The sequence below is a fragment of the Colias philodice genome, chromosome 5 (assembly GCF_061535455.1).
Source record: "Colias philodice isolate Cphi_HAF_F1 chromosome 5, ilColPhil1 Martin Lab GWU primary, whole genome shotgun sequence".
Taxonomy (NCBI): domain Eukaryota; kingdom Metazoa; phylum Arthropoda; class Insecta; order Lepidoptera; family Pieridae; genus Colias; species Colias philodice.
Window position 1 is genome coordinate 951290 of NC_143090.1, and position 27520 is coordinate 978809.

General features: G+C 30.8%; 1 protein-coding gene and 1 non-coding gene across 2 annotated transcripts; both read right to left on the minus strand.

Annotated features, from left to right (window-relative positions):
* Window positions 1-178: 178 nt before the first annotated feature.
* Window positions 179-27520, minus strand: LOC149488215 (uncharacterized). Its single transcript, XM_089695382.1, has 5 exons — window positions 27439-27520; window positions 12602-12826; window positions 4554-4694; window positions 4199-4258; window positions 179-3354 (listed from the first exon to the last, which is right to left on the minus strand). Exons 1-5 carry the CDS (start codon window positions 27496-27498, stop codon window positions 3154-3156), a joined length of 687 nt encoding a protein of 228 aa, XP_089551508.1. The 5' UTR covers window positions 27499-27520; the 3' UTR covers window positions 179-3153.
* Window positions 8354-8471, minus strand: LOC149488216 (U5 spliceosomal RNA). The gene has a single exon (XR_016315674.1). It is a non-coding gene; the product is annotated as a U5 spliceosomal RNA (small nuclear RNA).

Consider the following 27520-nt stretch of genomic DNA (forward strand, 5'->3'; position numbering starts at 1 on the left):
TTAAAACATTTCTGTCGAATCAACTCACTACTTAAAAGACTTCTCGATATTATCATCTAATTACCTACTAAGAAAAGAGAATTTAACGTACCTAAATTTGGTAAATGTTCTTATACATTATAAAATTACGGTTACCTATAGAGATTAGGTGTATTATTAATAAAACACATATTCTTAGTTAAGACTTTATTACAAAAATATTCATCAAATTAACAACAAACATAAGCAATAGTTGTACTCTCGATATAACATATTTTGTTATTTTACAATAATTTAATAAATTACGACTATCACAGTGAGACTAAGTACAGATAATTCTAAGCTATGTCTAATTTATAACTAGAGTGATCGTTTGCATAATTTTGATAGAAATTACCTATATAGGTAATTTTTATAGGCATAAAATAGTGTTGTCAGAGAAATAGGATACTGTGAGGTTTTCATTACGTATACAACTATAAACATATTAATAAAGGCATAACTAGATTATATTCCTTATAGTTAAGTATATACTTATAGACAATCAAAAAACAATGAGATAGGTATATAATTTTAATTATTAGGTATTAATTCAAAAGTTTCTTTAGTAAAAAAATATTTTTTCTAAACCATTTTATCAAACGATCACCAGTGTGTCCTAATCTTACGTTTAAATGTGATTGAAAATACGTATTTTTTATTGTTTAAGAAATATTTCAAAAAGGATAGTTACGAATTGAAAACCTGTGCCATTATTGGGAACAAAAACGATATTACTCAAAAGTAGAACTAACTAAACTTTTAAAAGATTTTTTTTATTATATTGTACTTAACTAACTAAGTAGTTACTTATTTATTAAAATACGTATTTTCAATCAGGTAAAACTTAACCTACTAACAAAAATTGTTAAAAAATAAACATTTATAACTTAGGTTATTGGAGTAAGTATGTTTGAGTTAGTTTAAAGTTAAATTTTAAATGTTTGTACATAATAACAATTAATACTTTTCTAAAGAATTATACATCAAGCAAGTATTATAAAAGAAATATAAGAAATTCAAAATGAATGATTGAACAAAACGATTTAAAGTACTTAAATGGATTATTTTAAATTGATTATCCTTAGATTTAAAATGTTTTTGAAAAGTGAGTCAATTTTAAATCAAAAAATTTTGTGTGGTTAAACAAAGATTAGGTAGGTATCTACCTAGTTGATAAGTGAATATTCGTTCTGATATTATACATATTATTTAGTTAACTAATTACAAAAATCTTCCTTATACAGGGTGTCCCACTCAGCTCTACTTAAAACTATGAGTTCCATGAAACATAATACAGCATATTCGGGACACCCTGTTTATAATGTATTGTACTTATATACCAAATAATTAAGACACCTATGGCACAAAATACAGGGTTACTTGTAAAACACCAGCAACCTCTCAGGACAAGATAGCTAACATCATAAGTAACAACATTTGTTCTACGACTTTTGGCATAACGCAATACATTATTTTTAAATTATTTTTTTAAAGTTTTTATTGTACTCTCCTAACATTTGTAAGTCTATGTTCTATTCATTATCGAAAGGACGACGCGACGCCTCCTTTCCCCTCGGCCCTCTCGTTCGCTTCTAGTTAACGTAATTTTTGGGATGCGCGTAGAGTTTATACCTAATATTCAAACGGAAAATTAAATGAATATTTTATATTTATTTTAGTATGAAAATAAAATCTAACAAATTATCAAAAGTCATAGAACAAATGTTGTTAAGTACTTATGATGTTAGCTATCTTTTCCTGCGAGGTTGCTGGTGTTTTACAAGTAACCCTGTATATTATTAAGTAAGCAACATACAATAAGTAGGTTAAATACAGTTTTCACACTTTTGTATGGGAATTATTAATTACTTATTTCAATAAATTATCTAACTAATATAATTCTAAGGGTCGTTCGAATATTTTTACAATCGTTTATCGACAGCTCGTTTATTCATATAAAATTAAATATTATAAATAAAGGTATTTTTATGGCATATATTATGAATAGTTTCAGTAATGCATTTTATATGAAATAAAGTAATTATAATAAATACACATAATATATTGTTTTAGGTACATATAATATATTTATACTTTATAGTTATATTACTTCGAATAAAGAGTCTCATTTTGATTACGTACCATCAATTACTATATAAAATATACTTACTACTTACTCATTGTAGTAATAATGAAATATTCGTAGGTACACTTTTATATTTATCTATAATTTCAATACCAATTAGGAACTTTAAGTAAAATCTTATCTTAATTTGAACACAAGCCAATAACAATAATTTTAAATTTATAAAGAATAATACACACAAACATAATATGTTGATGATAAAAAAAGTTTTATATTACTTGCAAAACTAAACATTCTGTATAACGTAGTATGCATGGCATTTAATGTGAGATAAACAATATTAATTCAAAGAGAAATAACTCATACTATTTCTATTTCCGAATTTATTTCTCTCAAAATTCTTCACAAACTATTTTTACAATAACTCATATCATATGGCAAAAATCTAAACTAAGGTTAAATTTAAAGCACTCGCATAACATAACCAATCGATACCTAGACGAGATCTTAATGTATATTTTGTAATTTTCTTAAGCCGCATTTACACATTCGCGCGAACAGCGAAGCGAACAACGAACATGAAATTGTAAAACTATGTTATGACGATGCAAAAGTGCTTCTGAAGTGAATTCTGATCTACTTATACATAGAAAAATCGTGGGAAAGTGACAAAATAAAACATTGAATATTTTTTTAAAGAATTATACATGGGGCGTGATTTACAAAATTTATTGAAGCCTAAAAAATAAAACCATAATAATATAGATTTTATAATTTTTGTCTGGGCCAAATTCTAAAAGTACAAGTTAAAAAAACATGGATTTACTTCCAATTTTGCTTAAATATTACTAACAGGTCGGGTCCAAAGAATCAACACGCTAAGACCTGTGCTAAGACCTACGCTGGGAATGCAGGTAAAACCGCGGGGCACAGCTAGTTGAATAAATAAACGTCTGTAAACATGTCACGTCGCTTCACTATTAACACGAAAGTGTAAATTCGGCATAACATTATAAATTATAATGTATATTTTAATTTTATTTAAGCTAGCTACGTCTTACACAAGACTGTAACGTATTGATTGCGTCTTGTGCCCGCAAGGTGGCGCGTTTCCTGAAATGATTAAGTTTACGATGCGCGTGCACAAGTAGATCCTTGTAGGATCTACGCGAGTGCTGTATGTCGTCGCGCACGCGGTGGATCTCGGTTAGAGCGAGACGCCGCCATCGGGTTATACGGGGTGTTGTCTGAAAGTGATTTTGGTATTTTTATTTATTTTATTTATTTTTATTTTTTTTAATAAAATGTTGTGAATAATGTGTTAGTTTAGGCGATTTTAATGATATAATATGTTAAAGATTTTCATTAATGGTACAGTACGATTCAAAATTAATGGCGGCTCGGAACATCGTACGATCCGATGCGCAGAAAACAATTTTAGGTATTAGCGGGACGGTCCTGTGCGCACAGGAGCGCACACCTGCACTCACACCTGCACCTAACTTCCGAGCCGCCATTAAGTTTGAATCGTACTGTAGCGGAAAATTTGATAAAAATTAAAAACCTTTGTATGATTAATTTTGCCACTCTGAAATTTTTATATTCAGCTAAACTTGTATCCTTTACAATTTGGATGCTTATGAGCAATTCTGGTGTGTATCTGGTCTGTATATTGCCAACAATAAAACACCGTTACACATTCCAATGTTCCAAACGAATCGATTCGACGAGTTTAAAAAACCGATTCCGAGTTACGAAACATCAAAATTAATTTGCAAAAAAGACCAAAGCGAACATTTGCAATGAATAACGTCAGTAGTATAATTTACTAGTGCAATGATCTTGATTTATATTTAGCCTATTAATTGCGATGTAGACGGACATAATGTTTTCAAAAGATAGTGATGCAATATGTATTCTGAGTTCCTACCTTGAGCATTGACGAGTGCATAATATTTATAATAAGTATGTACTATTATGATGTTAGCAAATATTAACGATTTATGAATATTGGTGGGGTTCATTTAGACTATGGGGAACTACTATTGTGATTGATTGGGAAAAAATAGGTAATAAAGTAGGTATACTTACTTCACATGGCGTGCCACATGTTTTGATGATTTTGTCACACTTTTTTATGTATTCTTCACTCTGGAAAAGAACGAGATACTTAATTGATTAAATTCATAGATACTTGGCCCTTTTAGTGTCTTGCATTTTTCTCAAAAAAAAAATACCTACTTATTACTTGGCAAGAAAAATGGCATGTGAATTGTGTTACATAAGTAAGGACGTCAATCAGAAAGCTGCGGTGTTGTTAAATGATAAAACCACCATGATCAGTGCTATGGATTTATCAATATCTCCTCTAAAATAAACTTTTCTCTATCAAGACATGTCGTGGCTGAAACATCAGCATATTATAATTTATTAAAGTATAACGTACCTTATTAAGATGCATCCGGAACACAATCATGTGTCCCAAGAAGAACTTGTGGTGGTTCTCCCCACTGAAGGTCGCCGCTCGGTGCGCGTCGAATTCTATCTTCTTTAGCTTCCTTTCGAATTCTGCTCTGCAAGATGGCGGCTGGAAATATGGGTTTTTTAGTTAATAACAGATTGTGATTTATTTGCTTTTTAAGACATGAGTTTTGGTACCAAATTGAAGTTATGTTTACTTATCGTAAATTTTGATTGAAGTATTAGTTGACAGTTAATAAAATTATACTACACATTATTCGAAGTGTTTCTAGGTGTTAATATCGATATATCGTAAGCTGTAGGCTCCATTTGTATTTTAAAAATATGTAGTGAAGTTTTATGTATTTGCCAATCTCAACGCATGAATAGCTGAACAATAATTGATGTTATATACAGCAAATAGATAGTCTATAAATGTATAAATCACAACAAAATGAAGTTTCAATCGATTCTCATACAAAACAATGCTGAAGTGGATTAATCTTTCCAAACGAAGCCATTACTCGTTACTAGTGAATGAAAAATTTCGAAAGGTTAAGAATGTGGAATATTTACTCAACGTCTACAAAATTTACGTGTAATTTTTTATTTCACTCATAAGTTAATTTAACACCGGGAGGTTATGAAAACAACTGAAAATAGTCCGAGTTTCCGTCCGCACGTAATGATGTCCGTCAAATATAAAATAAATTGTTTTTCACAGCGATCGATAAAATATAGGGCCATGAATGATCTCATCGATCTTGCTTGGGGCTATTGAAACAGCGATTTAAAACTTAATTAAACAAGAAAGAAGCTTATGTGTGTAAAAATAAAGTATATGTCTGTATAAGTAAATCACCCTGTATTTTGCAATTATTGTTTCGAGTACACTGACAATCTTTTTAATTAAATGTTATAAGTTTGTCATGCTTTTGTTTTTGTTATTATTATTTAACTCATTATTCTTTTGAAGAACATAATATTATTACAATATAATAAATGTAGTCTTTCATTTAAACTGTATTAAAGAATTAACATTGCGAAAGACATGCAGTCTTTAAATAAAACCTAATATAAAATACACACGAACATTTTGGTAAAAAATAATTTTTCTATAATTAGTTACCTATGTGCGATATTTTAATAGACCTTGTATCGCCTGTGTAATGGCCACAACAATATGTCTGTCACTATCACTGTCAAGGTTTGCGCAGCGGATTACACAATGCTATTGGATATTGGATAACTTCTATATTTTAAATCAGATGTTTAAACGGATTTAAATCACGGTCATTTTAATGCAGTAGGTAGTTAGTTACCTACTTAAGGTTGGGTCGCCTAAGATCGGACGCATATGCCGAAAATTTTATACGTACTGTATTTTTTATTTTATTTCTCATGATTCGATGTCGTTTTTCTGTTGCGGTCAACTGTAAATTGATGACAAAAAAATATTGTTTAACCCCTAATTTTTTGGTTTGCGTAGATGCTATCTATCTAAGCAAATTTAGAGCCTAAAAAGCAGACTTTTTTCGACTTACCATAGTGAAGAAAATAACAGTTCGGCCGAAGATCGGACTATGAAGTATCTTCACTTCTATGCGTTTAATAATAATGTTAACATTAGGAAAACATCCGGACTTACGTCCATACATTGAGCATCAATGATTGAGTCAGGAAATTCCTCAAAAAATTTGACAAAGAAGTTTTTTTTTTATTGCGTTTTTTTTAGTCCGGTCTTCCCTCCTCATCCTAATTAAGTTTCTCAAACTTTTATCCTCCGTGTTCTAGGACTAAATAATGAAAATGTACCTAAGGTCTGATAGTCATAGCGTCATTGGATAGTTAAATATATTAAAAGTTAATAATTATTGCGCATTATTGCATAAGGCGCAGTCAAGAGCTAAACTTCGGTCCGATCTTCGGCATTGGGAGGGAAGATCGGATCTTGGGTTGTGAACGTCCTAGGCGTAATCAAAGTATACAGATGGAAAGAGGATTCGCTAATTCTGCCCCAAAATAATTAATTACATTATTTCAATGAAAGTACTCTCCACAATGAGCCATCAAAATTTTGTAGGTAAGATCGGATCGACGATTTTCGCCACAAAATACACCTTTTCTGCTGAATCACCTGTGTACACGTCACGCCGGCTGGCCGGCCGCAGAGTGAAGAGAGGGGCAGAACAAAATGGCGGATCTAGTAGTGTTGGTAGCAGTAGAGAATATTGCCTAGTTTGCGAGTTATTCCATGCATCCGATCTTATGTCACATCCGATCTTAGGCGACCCAACCTTATTTATAGGTTGAAAAATCCAACATTATTTTTCTTTTTATTGTAAGTATATTAAACAAATCTATTTATAGGTTAAAAAAACGCTTCACTCTTCTTCTTTTTACTTTCTTATGACTTTCTTATTAATATATCGTGATTTTGGATTTTCTTTATCACAAACATTTCAATAAATCCTGTTTATGAATTAAACAAATGTTTATGCTGCAAAAATCTATTTATGAAAGAGTCTTCATAATATGTATTGTCAGCCTAGCTAAATATTATGTTTCTCCACTTTTAGTGCTGTTATAACATGAACAATAAATCGAAATATTGTATCATATCAACTTTGATCAAACAAAAATAAGTTATATTACCGAATCGTTTCACAGAACTAGGCCATTAACAAGCTGTCAATACAATTACAAATACAAAATGTTTATTATCACAAGCAATAGTCTCTCACAAGTTTTAAATCCCCATAAAATGTTTCTCGGGAAGTCGTTAAAATAACAATCGTTACATAAAATGCAACCTTGCAATACTTGCTGAAACTGTAACAACCTTCATGCTTGACGGTACGCAAATATTTATAATATTGCACTCATGTTTCTAATGTATTCTTCACGTTTATGTGATGCGTCTATTTACTAGTTTAATTTCAGAGGCTTTCGGAAAGAAGCAGTTTTATTAAATTGATAGTAAGTAGGCTGTAGAGAATAATAAAAGAAAATGTATGTCACCTGAATGAAAATGTATGTCACCTGAATATGGGGTTATGAAAAGATGAAGGACGCCACTAAATATTTTAACAAATAATATTTTGCTGTGAATAAACAAAACCAATTTTAAAAATTTTTTTGTTTTGTCGACAGATAAACATAAAATATTTTTTGTTAGAAATGATATCCGATTTTTTTTTTATTTTATGACATTACCGTATTTTATTTTAACCGCGTAAATAAATTTAATGCAACCTAATAAATTTTAGCACATTATTAAAGTTTATTCGAGTAAACTACAGAAGACTATTGTCTAGTTATTCAGGGTCGTGTAATAAAATGTGGATATATGATGCTAATGAGCTACAGAAGTACCATGAACTGATGGCAAGTCAAGGCGAGATATTATTGTATTCATTAATAAAATATATACTTAATTTTATAATTATGAGTGCCATGCAATATGGAGATTTTTTACGAATGCATTGAAATTAATAATAATAGACATACATAGTTGGCAATTAATATAGCGTAGTATCAGATAAAATGAATAAACTAATATTATAAACGTTAGTTTGTAGGTATGGATGGGTGGATGTCTTTCATGTAAAAACTACTGGACGGATTTAGATGAAACTTAACTTTAGGAGCAAATAAATGTTTATTAGTAGATTTTACATTTTCAGTTCTTTAATCTTAAGATTTAAGATAATAATTAATAAATATACTACATAAATAAAACATTGCATTTCATTACATATTATGTTTCGTAATTTAAGTTTATTAACCCTTGGTTAGACCAAGGGTGTCAAAAATAGAGATAGACTCATTTGAGTGTTCCCCTCCACGGAAATCTTTAGTAAAAGGCGAAAGATTTATACGTTTTGAAGGGAAACCAGAGTAACGAAAATTCCTTGTTCCCGAGTTTAAGTATAGGAGAGAAAAAAATAATAATAGCGCGATTTAAAATCAAGCGCTAGACAGTAGCGCCATCTATGGTAAGAATATGTCCCTATAAACTAGTCACATGCTCCGAGCATTGATTACAGTATAGTAGGATTCGATTATAAACATTTAAGTACTATGTATTTTAAACTTAATTTTTTACACCGGTTTCTTTTATTGGATTTAAAGACCAACTTACTGAAAAAAAATCCATGTCTTAAATTATTTTCATAAAACCTCTTGATATTTTATAATAGTTTATAGCGTTTCGTTTCATTATTTAATTTTTAATATATTGTAATTCAGAGTATCTGGTGAAAATTTAACGAATTAGGATTATCATTTATTCAAATTATAACTATTAACATTTTAACCATTTAGTTTTAAATAGCTATCCATTAGTAATTGAGATATTTTGATTAAAACATTAAACAAGACGAAAGCCTTGAATGTTCGCAATTTAAGCCAAATGTTAGCGTGATATCAAATTTTGGCAACGCCTGCGCTTGCGTCTGCGTAAATAGTAATTATTGAATAATTATAAATAACTTCACTATTAGGTTATTTTGGAATTATATAAATTAATCTATTTACAGGTTTACGCATCTGTATTATCGGATATGATATTGTAATTTGATAATAAATAAAATATAGACATATTATCATTTAAAGTATTTATACGTAACTAGCAAACCGGGCGAACTTCGTTTCGCCACCAGCCTTTTCTTTGATAACCTCACGGAGCCCGAGACCTTTCCAATGAATGCAAAACCGTGGAAATCGGTTGGTGCGTTCTGGAGTTATAGCGTCAGGAAGGAAAACCCGACTTATTTTTATATAGTAAATGGATATCTCGTCTGCCACTCTTCAGTCTTCTATAGTGTTCATTAATGCTGCTGTGGGGTGAAGGTAAGGTGGTGGGGTAGCGTTTCCTTACATTTTTTTAAATGCAAAAATGTCCGTATTTCTTGTGTGTTGCCTTGCCACAAAATATCTTAACTGATTTTTGTTCAAAATTTAATAGAATTGAGACTCTTTAATAGGTCACTCTTACACAATACTACACAGTCAAACAAACATGAATCATATTCTAAAACCACTATCTCTTAAACTCATCTATTACATCGGAAATGCACAAATCCCAACCACGCAACCATTTGCAGGCTCCAATAAATAACCTGAGAGGATTATCTTAAGTACTAATAGCATAGATGTAGTTCAGGCATGTGCAATGCGTGCCACTTGGAAACATCTGGGTGTATACTGTATACTGCGTGCGAAATTATGGGAACAATTTGAATTAGATTCTATGAAAATTTCATGTATTTATTACAAGCCACTGGCATTCTTCCCGGATCCGATCGAGATACCCCGGGATAAACACAAAATTAAATTAAGTTTATGTCACAAAGGAATAATGTTGCTTTCTGTTAAATATGTTATCAAATAAATACAGTAGTTTCAGAGCCTATTCATTTCAAACAAAAAAGGGGACGATCAAATCTTTCCTCTTTAAAATGTTAGTGTAGATTAGATCATAATATAACTTAATAAATTAATATACCGTATAAATCATGGAACTTTATAGAACTACTTCATATTGTTATTAAAGTGTTTGTGCATATATTTCGTAAAAACTAATTCCAGACATTAAATATAGATGAGTCGCAGTTCTAGCCAAAGTTTAAGTTAGCTGATATTATGTAACTTATATTCTACGATAGCTCACAAGCCTAAAATTATTCTATTTTGCAATACATAAAACGTTAAATTTTTCACCCGGAAATCATAAATATCGTTCGCATTTAATAAATAGTAATATGCACACAACACGCTGACTCAAGTCATATGACGTATTACCTAATATCAATTAGACCGTAATAGAATATATTTCTAGACCAGGTCTAGGCTAGAGAAATTGAGAGTATTTAAAATCGATTAGTCATTTGATAGGAAAAGTTGGCTTATTGTTGACTGTCTATAAATAAATTGTAACACGAGTATTGTCTTGATATTTTAATTTGGCTCGCAGTTGATGGGAAATGCAACGATGGGTATGCTTTTGTCTATATAGGTATGTAAGTTGTTCAACTTGCAGTATAAAATATACTAATCTGTTTTAGTCAAATAAGATCGTTTAATTGTATTAGAAGAAAATTAATATACGATAATGAAATAGTAGCCTATGTTCTTTCTCAGGGTCTAAAGATTGTCTGTGCCAAATTTCATCAAAATCGGTTGAGAGGTTTATGCGGGAAAGCGTAACAGACAGACAGACAGAGTTACTTTCACATTTATAATATTATAGAAGGGCAGGCATGGGATTACATCTGACAGTAGGTAACCTGAATTAAAATTTACTAATACATACATTGTTACCTAAGAAGATAATTGATTTTAGAGTTATACTCGTTTATAGGTTACTAGAGGTCCGCCCCGGCTTCGCCCGTGATACATATTTCGCAATAAAAGGTAGCCTATGTCCTTTCTCGGGTATCAAAATATCTCCATACCAAATTTCATGCAAATTGGTTCAGTAGTTTAGGCGTGATTGAGTAACAGACAGACAGACAGAGTTACTTTCGCATTTTATAATATTAGTATGGATTTACTACTTGCTCTCCATTAATTGCAAAGTACTTTAAGATTTAAATGATATACATACGAGTACTAAATTTATCCTACTTTCGCTTAGGTTCGTGACTTAGCTGTTAGAACTTTCTATGTCACATAAGCACCAAGATTATAATTATTGCTACAGTTATCTTCTATGGAGAATTGTTTAACATTTCAAATATATGTACCTACATACGTATTAATAATTTTAATACATAATAAATAATAATAAATACGGTAATCACAGTTAGTTGTATTATGTATAAAGTTTTTCATACATTATAAACGTTTATGTATATAGTTAGTAACTATATAAAGTCAAATTTTATATTATTTTAATTTAGGACAAAACGCGATTTATCTACTAGGTAAATATCAATGTTTGCATTATTTTTTTACCTAAGTTTTTATTTATTATTTTAAATTATTTATTAATTACTACATTTCCGCCCGCGGCTTCGCCCGCGTTTTCAAAGGATACCCGCATAGACATAGTTCCCGTTCCCGTGGGATTTCCGGGATAAAACCTATCCTATGTGTTAATCCAAGTTACCCTCTATATGTGTGCTAAATTTCATTGTAATCGGTTCAGTAGTTTTTACGTGAAAGAGTAACAAACATCCATACATCCATACAAACTTTCGCCTTTTTAATAGTATTAAGATTACCTACCTCAATAATTATTTAATCTTACATCTGAGAGTGAATGTGTCATTTTACTATTGCCCTTATTCATTTATTTCTATCTCATGCTTATTACCATATCAAAATAAAACACATCCTGAATATAAATAAGCAAACACATATGCTAATAATAGTCTCAATAATTTCGGAATGCATGCCGGTACATGATACATATATGCCGATGCATGCACTTTGCATACTGAGACCGCATTCCAATGTATGAGATTTATTGTCTATGGATAATATATTGCATATCGATATCTATGGTTTCTAGAGTTATTATGAGGGAGTGGGTATTGTTGGTCTTCCAAGATAAACGTGAAAGTGCGAAAAACAGTAATAATTTTTATTACCTAGTTTAGGCACCAGTCTCACACTTATATATTCTACTGAAAATGTGTAAACTTATGTAACTGATGTGAGAAAATAAACTCTTTTTTTATTTATCTAGTTACTTATATCAGGTTATTTTTTACTTCAAGTGTACCCGGGTGAATTTTGTCGAATTTGCGTTTGGTAGGTACTCTTTTACGCAAAAGAAAACACGATCTGATCTGCATGAAATTGACTAGGTAAGTACCTACATAGTATAAAACATAGTCGATTCTCATTGTCTGTCTATGTATGCTTCAGTAGATCTTATATGCTAACTACCGAATGGATTTTGGTGATTTTTTTTAATAGATAGAGTGATTCTCGAGGAAGGTTTTATTATCTCTCGGCGGTATGCTTGAAACGGGCGAAGCCGCGAGCAGAATCTAGTAGAACTCATACATATATTTTACTCACCGCATTCTCCAAAACGCTCCTGTCCATTCCTTGAACAGTTTCCTCAGTCAACTTCGATATATTCTTAATAAAATTCTTCAGATCCGACCCGGCTTGTGCCGTGTACTCTGTGTATAGGAGGAGGGCATCTGCCTTAGCGGAGTGTAACTCGTCGATCACCTCTGGGGTGTACCGCCTTTCGATCAGGTTCTCTGGGGTCACGTCCACCCATATTGACGCGTCTGACTGTAAACATATTAAGGTTTAAAACCACGCAAACTTATGAAATTAAACTTATTAGGTACCTACTTAGGTATATACTATATGTCACCTATACTGATATGTGTTAAGTGTTCAAAGTTTGATGTATTTTTCTGTAAAGGCTTCTAAAAAAACTGCCTTTTTACACGCTTTATATTAGCTTCACCTGTATGTTTGTAACCGACTTCTTTGGGCGCGATTTTGACCCACTTTAAACGGCCAGATTTCGTTCAAACTTTGTAGATTTATTGAGGACCGATGACAATACACTAATTTTATAAAATAAATAATAGTTAAAAAAAAATAAAAAAACACGCTTTTTATAGAAAACCGACCTAAAAGCGTGTTTTTTAGTTTTTTAAACTATTATTATTTATAGAACAAATGCATTATGTTAGCTATAAAATGTTACATATCGTATTAAAAGATCACTAAGGAGTTATTGATTGAGTCATTGATACCTATTTAATAACCTAATTTATTGTAATAACATTCATAGAAGTATTTATTATGGTCGAGTAATATAAACGATGCTGTGAATAAAATTATTATGTGCGTATAATGTTATCAACAGACAACACTGATTTTAATAAAATAAAAATAATGTTTAAAATAATAAATGCATTATTTAATTTAACATTTTATCTTACCTTGAAAATAGAATAGGCCGATCATTAAAAAGTTCGCGAAAAGTCAGTTATTTAAAAAGTTAGCACTAAAGCGGCCTTCGGTACGCAAATTCCTACGTCATTAGCAAATAAAAATATCGTTTACGACATAATTAACAGTAAACGCTTGATGAGAAAAGCATATGCGTTCTTTTTGTTGTTTCCCTTTTTTTCTGTGACGTGCCAGTTTCAAACGTCATTGTTTCAGCGCGCAGCTTTCGCGCCCTTGTTCGCGCCTATATTTAATTATTTTATAATTAGAAATTGATATAAAATTTGATTAAAACGAAACTTCATAACACAAATTAGGCTTTGAATATAAAAAAATAGAATTTATATTTTTGCTGCACACTGTCTTAAGTCTCGAAAAAAAAGCAAATCATTTGAAAAACGAATGCGGCAATTTTTTTTCTTTCATTTTCTTTTTTTCTCTAGGTTTCTAATCAGCCAGTTATCTAGTTTTATTTTAAGCCTTGCCTACACGGCTGCTTAACTAGGAATAGGAATGCAACCTAACTTGTTTATTTTTAATATGACGTATTTTTGCGGTCGCCGTACAGTCTACATGTATATGATCATATTACGCATATCTATGATATTATCTAATCAAGTTTATGAGCATGCAGGAATACTACAAATGCAAAAAAGTACCTAGAAATTGTTTCAAGAGCATTGATTATAAATTGTAATAGTTTATTATAATTACCTATGTTTGTCTTTACATTTTTTTCGTCGGTCAAAATAAGAGAATACCTAAAGTCTGACTTTACGCAACTGAAACATGGATTTACCAGTTTGTGAGTTTGAATCCCCATTTAATATAAAAGTATTTTTTTATTTAAAACATTGATTGATTTGATTTTCTTCGAAATTATTGAGCTCGGGGCTTTTGCGTTACTATATTTTTTATATTGTATCTACATTCTACACCCAAACATGTCAAAATATGTATGCCTAATTACCTACTATTACCAACATACTATTACTAGGTGGATAGTTATTGATGGGTACTTACATTCATTAACCCCTTGATCTCAAATTATTCAATTTTGATAAGGCTATGATTGACAAATGCCTACAATAAATTAATTAGATAAACTCAGAGGGCTGATTAAAAGTGTTATCTATCCCTGTACATTTCTAGAATATCGTACCGAGTACGAATATTAAAATCGAATGCACATTTACGCAAAACCAACTGATCGGATTTGTTTGAAATTTGGTACAGAGATAGATAAAAGTCTGGATAAGCACAGAGGCAGTTAGTTTTATTTCATAAATACGAAAATATTAACTTTATCTTTTATATTTTCCGTTTTTAATAAAGACTCAACTCTTGAAATTGATATTTATCGTTTTATGGCATTCAAATGCTTTATAAATATAAATTTATAAAGAATAGAAAAAATTCAACTCGACTCTATATAGTCTATGTTCACATTATTTCGTTTCGATTTATTATTAATTTTATAGTTAGGTTCAGGGTCAGTATCCAAGTAACATATCTTCATAATGTTGCTATAATCTATGAATCGATTTTGGCGGGAAATAATTGACTACTTGTCATTAATTTTCAATACTTAATACAAAACAATTTAATCGCAAATGCAATAATATAGAAAAGTAACTGCACATTGGATAATCAAATGGAATTATATTTATATTAGCGGCCATATTTTATTTTGATTTTGAATATATAATATAAACTTTATGTTTCCTTGGTGACATCATATGAATGTTCCGACATAGTTTATGTGTTTCTGCCGTCCGTCGATAAATTCTAAATCTACTTTGATATTTAGGAATATGTTATAATCTCTAAGTGCATAATATAAATATTATGTATATGCAATTGTAACTTTTTTAGAGGCACCCTCCACATCAGGGTATTGTCTCAGCCTCCTCTAGAGTGTGTGTATAGTCTGTGGTAGAGTCCAGAGACTTTATTTTCATTTCATATCAATAAAAAAATGGTACCTAAAGAAACTACTAGGTACGATACGAACTAGAATGAGTTTCTCATGAACATAAAACTATCATTAGGTACTTTAAATTACATTCTTAGTTTATGTAAATAAAATAATACAGTCCTTTATATCAGTTTTTAAGCAGCAATAGTTAGAAATTGATTATTTTTGATATCTACTAATATTTTCGATTCTTAGGCAGCATAGGTAACTTGTATGAAGCATCAGATTGTGTAAACTTAATGATTTTTAGCAAAGAAGCAAGAAAATTAACGAAATAAACTGTAATGCTTAAAAATAAATGCACACCTGAAAAATTTCGTCGAAGAATTTAAAATATTTCAAGGTGAGGTCAAAGGTACATATTACATAAAAATTATCATCACAATGTGGATCAAGATCACCGTGCGAGATAACTCTGTTTATTCAGCATGTTTGTTCATACCTATGTAACCAAACACCAAGCTATTGTGTTACGGCAATATGTTATGTATTACTTTGTGATAGAGGCTATTCTCGTATACTTGTTTACTGATAGGTTTCAGGCACGGAATGTATGAAGGTATGTATTTTTATTTAGGTGACAAATTATTAAATTATTTAACATGTTATTGGTAGCTAACTGATTCAATAATGTACAGTAGCAGTAATCATTGGTTTAACAAATCTAACTGAAAAAATAAATAATTTAGTAATACCACAGACTAATAATAATATACTACACGGTATACAAGTAATACTAAATTATGTAGCTTGTATACAATGTATGTGATATAATAAAACAAAATAACAGTTTTTTACTAAATAAGTACTTAGTATAGTCGGTATTTTCAAATCTCAACGAAAAATATTTTTTACTTATTTCAAGCGTCACTTGAACTTTCATATCAAGATCGAAGTCAATTGGGTTTCTCTACGTATTTTTACTACTAGGTACATAATAAAATGATGATAGATTTGCTTTAACTTTGTATAAACCTTTTTAACTGTATCCACTATCCAGCGATTTTACCAGATATAATTATCATAATATTTAACTCTTGAAAGACATACCTAATATGTTCGCATAAAAATCTATTAGAATTTAGAATCTACGACGACGACTTATAAACAATTTTATAAGCATAGATAAACAATTTATAAATACATTTCATACGAGGTATGCAATAGGCTCAGCAGGTAAATTATTTTTACTAGCTGGTAGAAGGTCCCGTTAGTTTTGGACCTAGGCACTAGGCAGGGTCGGGACCTGGGCTCGATGTTTCTCCGTGATTTATGAATGGAATAATGGATATTTAATTTTATTTGGCATTGGTATTTATTGTTAGCTATTTTAGACAGGAAGGTAAGATTAAGTATAGGTAAAAATAAACTTGAAACTAGTTGATATGATATGAAGCCTTCGTGAAACAGAAGGCATGAATTTTTTAAATAGGCAAGCATGATATTTTTTTTAACAAAAAATATTTTTCCCACATCATGAAAAATTTATAGATCGATCAAATATTGGAATTTAGATGAGACAGACTTCGGGATTACATAATATTTTATATGTAACATACCTACAAACCTGACAAATCTTAGATTTCGACAAAAATTTCTAATTTAACAAAAACAGAAACACACACCAAAATATTTTAGTAACACCCATTGCGAAAATACCTATCTAATTATAATGCAATCCAAATACATAATATGAATTGCTGTAATTATAATGCATTTCAATTTATAGAATTGATCTCAGATCTAGACGGCTAGACTGAACGTCTAATCCGTCTAGATCAGCCTTTCCCAACCTTTTCCAAAGGCGGACCCCTCGCGCTACATTAATAATATTATGATGCGCGGACTCCTAGCCCCACATTAACATGATCCGCGGACCTCCAAAAAAAAAATTATTCGCATAATTCAATATATTATGTATTTAAAAAATTGTTTGTTTTCTTGCAGTTTTTTTTTTTGTGAGCTGAGCTGAGCCACCCATTATTTATCAGATTATTCCATTTTAAAACTGAAAAATACAAAATCCGGCCGTTAGAATAGTCTGGGCACTAGGCTTTCGTAATTTTCTTGATTTGTCTGCAGACCCCTGGTATATGCTCGCGCCTAGGGGTCTGCGGACCCCAGTTTGTGAAACGCTGGTCTAGATCAATTCACAAGTGTAGCTAACTATGTCTGTCTATTTATAACGAACTCATATGTCTCTTGGTATTGACTTTTGAAACATGCAGTTCATCTTTATTTTAGAACTGATATAAGTTTTTCAATGGCAACTAAGTATTCATTTCTAAGTTAATCAGGATTCGAACCTTTGCCAAACTTAAAATGCATGCACTAGCAAACAAAATAATTACCTACAATATTTTTAAACCTACAGATACAATCATTTTCATCAATGTCTCTTCTAATATGGCAAAGAAAAAGATTTGAGGGTGTTTGTTTGCGATTTGCGATGGATTAAGAGGGCGTATAAAGCCAGATAATTCTACGATTAAGCCCCGCACATTACGCGCCATGCCGCGCGCCCTCACAATACCCTCATACACCCGGCTCATCCAACGTACGTAAAGTTCATCGCACGCTAAATTATACACAATATTCTTCGCTCGTTCAACGCGTATTTTCGGTAGTTAGTAGGTATGTTGTCTAAAATAATTGTATAAAACAGTGAAGTTGAAATCATCACAAATTATGTAATATGTCTTTTTATTATTATTTGTTTATAATTATTAATGATAATCTATACATATTATAAAACAATAAAAAAAGTAAAAACTGTCTGTATGTAATATATAAAAAAAAAACAATATTAGGGAAACAGTATAGAGCACGAATCCGTAAAAAAAGTCTGTCGAAATAGCGAGTATAGATACTATTTTTAAATAAACATACGCAGTCGACGACACACATTCCTCCAGAACTTTATTTTGGTTATAGTCCATTGAATGAGTCCCTCCAAGGGGGGTCTAGAGTGCGTGAGTTAGTAACGTAAGATGTTTCTTCGGAAACATGTCAAGAGTCCCTAGGTAATAAACATACTAAAACCCCGGGCCACTAGGAGGAGCCCCGGAGTGGGGGGAGGGGGGAAATGGGTCCATTTTTTTCATTTTTCGCTTAAATCTCAAAAACGGTACATGTTAGAGAAAAACTTTCAAGGAAAAATTGAAAGGCCATAAAATTATCTACAAGTTGTACCTGAATCATTTTTTCCTATATCCTACCGTTTCTGAGTTATACGCAGTAAAACATGATTTTGGCTCAAACAATTTCAACATCAATCGATCAAAAAATATTTCTTTCTTCCAAAAAACTCAAATGTGCAACTTGTGACCAGTACTGATAGATTGCTCTTAATTAGGTCTATAATTGGTAAAATAAACACATTCCTCCATGGAAGCCTTTAGGAGGAATCGATTGTCAAAATATTATATTAGGGCAGTTTGAGTTACTGAACTTGATCTTTTTATTTTTTTCTTCCAAAAAACTCAAAAGTGCAACTTGTGACCGGTACAGATAGATTGCTCATAATTAGGTCTATCATTGCTAAAAATACCAGATTCCACCACGGAGGCGTTTACGGGGAATTGAATTTTATCAGGGTAGTTACGATACATGAACTTTTTATTTTTTTTTCTTCCAAAAAGCTCAAAAGTGCAACTTGTGACCGGTACAGATAGATTTCTCATAATTAGGTCTATCATTGATAAAAATACCAGATTCCACCATGGAGGCGTTTACGGGGAATTGAATTTTATTAGGGTAGTTAGTTAAAAAGTTCATGTATCGTAACTACCCTAATAAACCTACATTCATATCATATAAATATCGTCGCATGAATACTCAACTCGCGGAAACGAATTTACAGAATTTACACAAATAATAATATCCAAACTCGCCTGGATAAACTTTCTCAAATGAATCTATAGTTAGTTTAGGTGGTCTGTTGCGGTTCTGCATCAGGTGTTTCAGTTTTCAAAATAAATTATTATTTTATATTTCCCGGATAATATAATAGTACCTACACCACAAAATAACTTTCATTCAAATCCGTCCAGTAGTTCCGGAGATTAGCGTGTACAAACAAACAGACAAACACAGACAGTTTTTTTTATTTACGGGATAAAACTCATCCTATGACCTTTCTCAGGTCTCAAGCTATATCTGCACCAAAATTAGAGCCCAGACATACCTACATACAGACACACATACAAAAATTCTAAAAACTATATTTATGTATAGATATGTACTACATATTACTATGTAATACAGATTATGAATATATTATATATATACATATACATATGTATATTATAAAAAAATACCTATTCAATGTAAGTACAATTTTGACTTTCGTACGAATTTGTTATACCTATGTATAGATGTTATGTATGATTATCTAATACAGATTGTAAATATAATATATATGTACTATTCACAACCGGTTTACATATTATTGATATTATTATTTACTGGAGCGAACATAGGATCTGCCTATAGTAATAATAATATAAATCTTTCTTGACTTGATTGATTGCACCGCGACTGTAAGAATTAGGTACCACTATGAATTTTATTTACCTATCTATAGTTGCTGCTGCTATCGCGTCAATACCTACTCAGCCCGCGGAAATTATTTTACAGAAACTAAACTTTCTCAAATAGGTAAATCAAGACTTATCTTTTTATATTATAATTATTATTTATTAATATTATAACAATACTATTATATTATACATTATATACATTATTACCTTCGACATTTAGTTATCTTTTCAATTTGAATCTTCTTTAGTTCTCGTTTCTTAAGTCTTTTCATTTTGTTGTTTACCATTTTCAACAAATCAATATTCGGCGTAATTATAAAACACGGCGCAGCAATTTTAGCGTGGTCTACTCGTCTCAACGGAGCGATAGCGTCTGATGTATGAAATAGAATTATGTTTTTAGCTCCCGGAACGTGCGATGGAAGATGATTTCTTGCGTAATTAAAAATATAGTAAGCGCCAAAAGTGTTTTATCGTGATTAAACCAAAACTAAAAGTAATTACACAAAATGCTCTGACAAATATATTGCAAATGTTTTAATATAATTGTTTATGAAAAAAAAATCATAATAAGTATTACCATGTCCAGTAAAAAACGTAAAAGTGTGAAATTTAGAGGTAACTTCGTGAATTTTTTCTATCGAGTCAATTTCAATATTTTATGTTTTTGATCTGACAATATAATCGAAAATATCATCAAGTTTTACATATATTTTATTTTTTATATTTGGTCTTGAATATTACACGTATCAACTAAAAGTTGATTGGTGATTTGACTTTATACGCGCCCTTAACTCGAAAACCACTTAACTTACTATAAAAATTCTTCTACTAGTAGAAAGCTACATTATTCATGATTATCATAAGCTAAAATTTTCTCATTTTTACACGCTTTATATTAGCTTCACCTGTATGTTTGTTTGTTTGTAACCGACTTCTTTGGGCGCGATTTTGACCCACTTTAAACGGCCAGATTTCGTTCAAACTTTGTAGATTTATTGAGGACCGATGACAATACACTAATTTGATAAAATTTTCTATGTTTTAGTTCGGTTTTCTATAAAAAGCGTGTTTTTTAGTTTTTTTAAACTATTATTATTTTCATTCCAGTTCAATCCATTTACAGTTAAAACGAGCGGTTAACAAAAAAAATTGACTTGTCCAAACATTAGGTTTACATTGACTTATTCCTCATTATATAGATTAGCGGCGGTTTATTTAAATAGGCCATACGTCATGTGCATTGTGACGTGACCTTGCACATTGCAGACAGCGTCATAGTATATTTATAGCTTGCAGTAATTATAGGTATTATCGTATTATATAATCGAGTCCGGTTTGTGATGTGTTGATAATTTTGTTTATGTGCATGTGTGTTTATTGTTGGTGTAATTTTTAGGTTGAAATTGCTACTAGATATATTTTTTGTCTGTTCGTCATAGGGCACTGGAACTTACCTACTAATTGTGACTTTCTATGGGCAAAATATTAGTTTCAAACAAAGTGAGAATATAAAACTTAGATACCAAGTAGGTAGTATGTATTCACTATTAACCTTCCTAGGTTTAATTTACAATTTAAGAATAATTACAATATTTAATATGATTTACTCATAACTTTCATAAATATTTTCTGTCACAAAATAACGGGATAATACCTATATTATAATCATTTAGCTAAAACCCATTACGATGAATGTGATAAACAGACAGACAGTCGACACAGCACAGCACAACATTGTCTCACGGTCCATTCGACTCTACGGGTCAGGTGTCATTAGCTTTCATTGAAACCTGGGTTCTGTATAATATTCATTGTTTTTTTTGTGACGCAAATGAAGAGTTTTTTGTTTAAACGCGCTAATCTCAGGATCTACGGGTCTGATTTGAAAAATTCTTTCGGTGTTAGAAAGCTCATTTATTGAGGCTATACGTATATATATCATCACGCTAAGACCAACAGCAGCGGAGCAGTGCGGGTAAAACCACGGGGCTGAGATACAGATAATTTCAGTGATGAAGAGACAGTGTCACAGTGATATAGGTAACTACCTTAAAATAATACAGACAAGCAAAAAAATCTCATGTATGAACAGCATATGTACTTAAGTTATTTAGAAAAAATAATATTTAGGTAATTTTATATTAGTTAATTTGTTTTGTTTTACAAAATAGCCACAAAAATTCATAATTGATAGACATATCAATATTAATAGATTTTCAAATATTTTAATCTTATCTTTTGCCACAATAAATAAATGTCTATGTTATTCAAAACCATTTGATTTTATCACTTTAGATTGTAGACCACACTCAAAAGACTGAGATTTATTTTGTCCGTATGTTTATTACGCCTGTACAGCTAAATTTCTTTGGATTAATTTTAATGTATGGATAGATTTTTTTCACGCAAAAATTGCTGCGTCCATTTTGAATAAATTTAATATTTAAGTAAGTAGATCGATAGTGGTCAATAATACTTATTAGTTATTTTAGACAGTTAACACGCGAAATAAAACCTAGGCCCAAGGTTAGTATGTTAAACATTTTTGTGCCCTTCACAAATGTTATAATTTATTAAACATTGTAGTTATTTATTTTAATTGTAAATATGAAAATTACTCACTGATAACAATTACTCACGGCTTATCAAAAGAATTTCATTATTTACGAAACAACCAACTGAGTAAATAGTAGTTCACTGTACGAAATATACATATTTTGTAACACATAGGTACAGCAAGGCAAATAATTATAAAAATATTATATTGTAATAAAAAAAAAATTATACGAATAAGGGAGGTATGTAACAAAGCAGGTTACAAGGAATAAATAACTACACTACAAATTATATAACAATAGCTGTGCCCCGCGGTTTTACTCGCAGTGCTCCGCTCCTGTGGGTCATAGCGTGATGATAGTATGTCAGTAGCCATAGCCTTACGATGAATGGGCTATCTAAAACCGAAAGAATTTTTCAAATCGGACCACTTCCTAGGTAGGTACCTACTTCCCGAGATTAGCGCGTTCAAACAAACAAACTCTTCAGCTTCGATCCATTTGGATAAAAGTTATAAGATATTTTTAACCCGACGAAGCCGGAAGAAATTGATAGTTATTTATAATTTATATTTATATAATTAATATAAAGTTACATGAAGCTATACTTTATCTATGTGTAATTTAATATCTGTGTAGGGTGATTGCGCTGGTTTTCGTCCAGTTATGGGAGTTGCCAACTTTGTGATGCGAAATAAATATTTTGGAGCACCCTTCCTTAAACATATAATATTTTTATTTAGTCCTTATATAGTCTTCTTTAAGATAATATTAAGTGAAAATAAATCATTTTGACGTATCTTTTTATTTAAATTATTTTCTGCAAAAGTAGGGTAAATGCTAGTTTTCGTCCAAAAAAACTGGTTTTCGTCCTAGTGTAAGCTAGTTTTCGACCACCGTGTAGAAAAAGGAGGGTAGGTCAACTATTAAGTTAAAAACCAATTACAGGTAAATATATACTTTTATTTAATCAACATCACAATTTCTCACTACCTTACAGGTTTAGTTTTACTAATAATAATCAATATAACTAGTCAACACTGAGATCTATGTAGCACTTGGCAGTCTTTATATTCGTTAGTGATGACTGTTTCATTCGTAATAAAGAAAGGAATGCGTACAATGTAAATGAATAAAGTAATAATTATAGGACTGAGAAATTACATCAAAAAACAGAAATATTCATTCTAATACTTTGTTTATCAAATGAAACGTACTATATTAAACACAGCCATAATAATACGTTTTAGCTACTAAAATAAACTATACTATACCTTACTGAACTATGCATTATTGTCTTACTGATGCCTTTATTAAAGATAAAGATTCTTCAGTGTACGTAGCGTTTTTTTTCTAGCTTTCTTAGACTCCTTCGAGGCCATCTAAAAACAATAAGATCTTTCTTAGGATACGTTGAGTAAGTAGAATAAAAAAATATTGCATTGGCAAAACAGACCTAGAATAAAAGATGATACTCAAGTGAATGATAATCAAGAAAAATACAGTGTATTATGTCTGACCTACCCCCATTTATGCCACGAATAATTGACTCTACTTCACATAAGGAGAATGATACATGACTGAATGAATGACAATATTAGGTACCTACAACACTCTGGCCCTCACCAATTATTTATAAGGAAGATACTGAATAGAAAACTTTTCAATACGTAAAAAAGACGAAAAGTACTGCAAAAGAATAGCCATTTTTAATTTTTGTCCACTCCAATACTCATTCATGGACGAAAACTAAAACGTTTAAAGCTAAATTTAGTTTTCGTCCACTTCTTTAAATATTTTTTTATTTTGGCAGCACTGACAAAGCAGTGGACGGAAACCAAAAAATCTAAACTAATAGCAGTAAAGATCACTTCGGGAGCAACTATTCAGTATTTTAAAGGTCCGATACAGTAAAAAGAACCTAACAAATATTCACGTAGCTGTTTGAGTTTTCGTCCACTTGGACGAAAACCAAATATTTTGAGAATTTGGTAACCTAGTATCCGTCCACTTAATTTTTCGAAGAGTATTATAAAAAAAGTATGATAAACACTTCTAATTGCGTTTAATAGGCTTATAACTAAACATACGTACCAAAAACATTACGTTAACTAGCTAAAACAGTGATTTAACTTACCATGAACTTTTCTCGCCGGCAAATTTTTCTCTCGCGCGATGACATCTGCAAGGCACGGATGGGAAGCGGCCACTTTTACGTTAATTTTTTGAACTCTCTTCTTGTCAAATCAAATTTTGATGTTGATAGTACTGTTGCTTACACATTAAGGACCGTAAAAAGTGCAAACTTGCGCGGGAAGGTAGGTTTGTATTCAAGTTTTACGCACGTGATTGTAGCAGGTCAGTCAAATGGACGAAAACCGAAACTGGACGGCAAACCAGCGCAATTACCCTATTTCATTACCACACACATCGAAACCTAACGCTAAGTTATCATAAGTATTAATAATAATTATTCACTATATTATATAAGATCGCATATAGGTATGTATAAACAGACAAAAAATACCTGACATTTTTAACCTTTTATTTAGACACAAGAGACATTATTTGTGTCCTTGTAGGACAAATAGATATAATTTTTTACTGGCAAAACGTTATTCAGCTTTCTAAGATCTATAATTATTTTAGCGATACTAGGTATAACTTTTACAATTATTAAAAACGAATAATTTTTTAAATTATACTTAGGTCGGTATTTATGTATTATAAAAATTTGGATAATTTCTCAAATAATTAAATTTTATTGTAAAATAATTGAATCAAAACAAAAAAATCTGACAAAGATTTAGGAACAAAAAGCAGACAAAGTTACAAGATAAAATTAGTGCTAGATGGAAATGCTAGACAGACACCACACGGAAATAAATTCTAATCTACACTATTGCTAATGTGAGATTAAAATCTTATCAATAATAGAACGGTATTTCAATGGCTACAATAGGCTATTTGACAGTATAAAAAATAAATTACTTTTTTGTGTAATCCATATATATTTATGGTTTTTGAAGCGATTTAAATTAATAAATGATATAAATAATAACTTATTTATTTATAAATCGTCGAGAAAAAACATCATATTTTTTAAAATGACCACGTGACCGAAAACATCCATGATTGGCTGCATCTGCCATGACGTCACAGCGGCGTAAATAACAAGTGATCCCAACGTTTACTCACGTCGTTGCTGAATTTCGCTTTTGGTTTTGTTCTTGTATAACTTATTTATTGTGATTCAAGGTGTCTGTAATCAGTTTTGTTCTTTATGTGTTATTTTTGTTTGTCATGGAACCTAATTTCGAAAAAGCAGACAGTAGAAATCTACCTAAAGTGGACGCTATAATTAGGAAATAATATTCTAATACTGTGCTATAATGGTTGGCATGTTCTTTAAAAACAACCAAGATTTTTACGCTCCTCAATTGAGAAATGTGAAAACAGCTACGTAAGTTAATATTTCAATCGTCATTCATTACCTTAATTGTACCTACAAACATGAATCACAATAGCATAATAATTATGAAGTATACATTTTTTAGATTAAGTCCTTTATTTTTCATTTCAGCCATCCAGTTTATAGGATTGATGTGTTTGTATTGATTATTTTCAATATCAATACAAACACGTCATCATCAATTTATATATATTATTATCTTACCTCAAGCAGGTAAGTAATGAGACGATTTATACTATGTATTGCAAATAAAATAAACTGCCTACTAAGTATTCAACACCATACTTACATCGAAGTGGTCTTCACAAAAAAATATAACTGTTTTAATTGATATATCTAATATCACTTGGATTTCTGCGAGCTAACTGCAACCACTTTCTACGCATTTTTATATCTTTTGGAGCACATATAAATAGTTTGTCAGGGGTTTTAATAGTTGTATTTCTGCATCCAGGAACTACACACCACCTATAAGAACTCATTCTCTGGTTTTTAAACAGATTAACTTAATTTTAATTATACTATAATTAAAACAAAAACGAACAATAAGTACTAGGAGCAAGTTGACGTTTACGCCGCTGTGACGTCACCATGGTCGCGAGACGCCATATTCTTCAAAATTGTGTTTTGGCGGCGTATTTGAATATCATGTTTTTATTTTCCATTTTCTCAATGAATAACTACAAAAAATTAAGAAAAATGTGTTTTGTGTGCTCTATAAACGTATCTTAATAATTTGAGACAGTTTTCAAAACCTTGTCAAATAGCCTATTAAACAATTACCGATTTTGAATTGCCATACTTGCATAGTGATGATTTAAAATAAATTTAAATAAATAAAAACATTTTGCATATAGATAGTTAGATATAGATAGGTCTATGTGGATTCGAAATTTTATAAGCTCAAATAGATACCTAGGTACAGGTACTTATAAGATAATTGGCATTTAAAAAGTTGCTTTCAATAAATATTACCAAATGTTCCTTCTGTCGCATGAAACAAGTTTAGAATATAAGGTAAAACGATTAAAGAAAAACTAACCAATATAACCCTGTTAGAAACGTTATCGAATACCAATAAATTTCAACACGTTTGCATCCATAGATTAAAAATTGCATTTGATTGCTATAGGTAATTAGATAGTCTCGAAAAATATATATTTTTTTTACTATAATATTTGTACTTCGCGGCGTTTTTTTTTTCTATGGTACTTAATAAGTATAAAGTATAAACTATTTGACAGTTGTTTATTTTTAAATTAATCAACGAACTTCCACAGATAAAAATTGTATTATTTAATTAATATAGATAACAAACCAAACATTCCAAATACAATTTTCACGTGCTAAATATTTGTATTATTTTATACTAAAATATTTTGACAAACCTCAGCACTCGCGTTCGATAGCACCGCGTAAAGCACTAAAAACACTAAATGGACGGCCATTCTTCGCGCGCGTTACACCAAA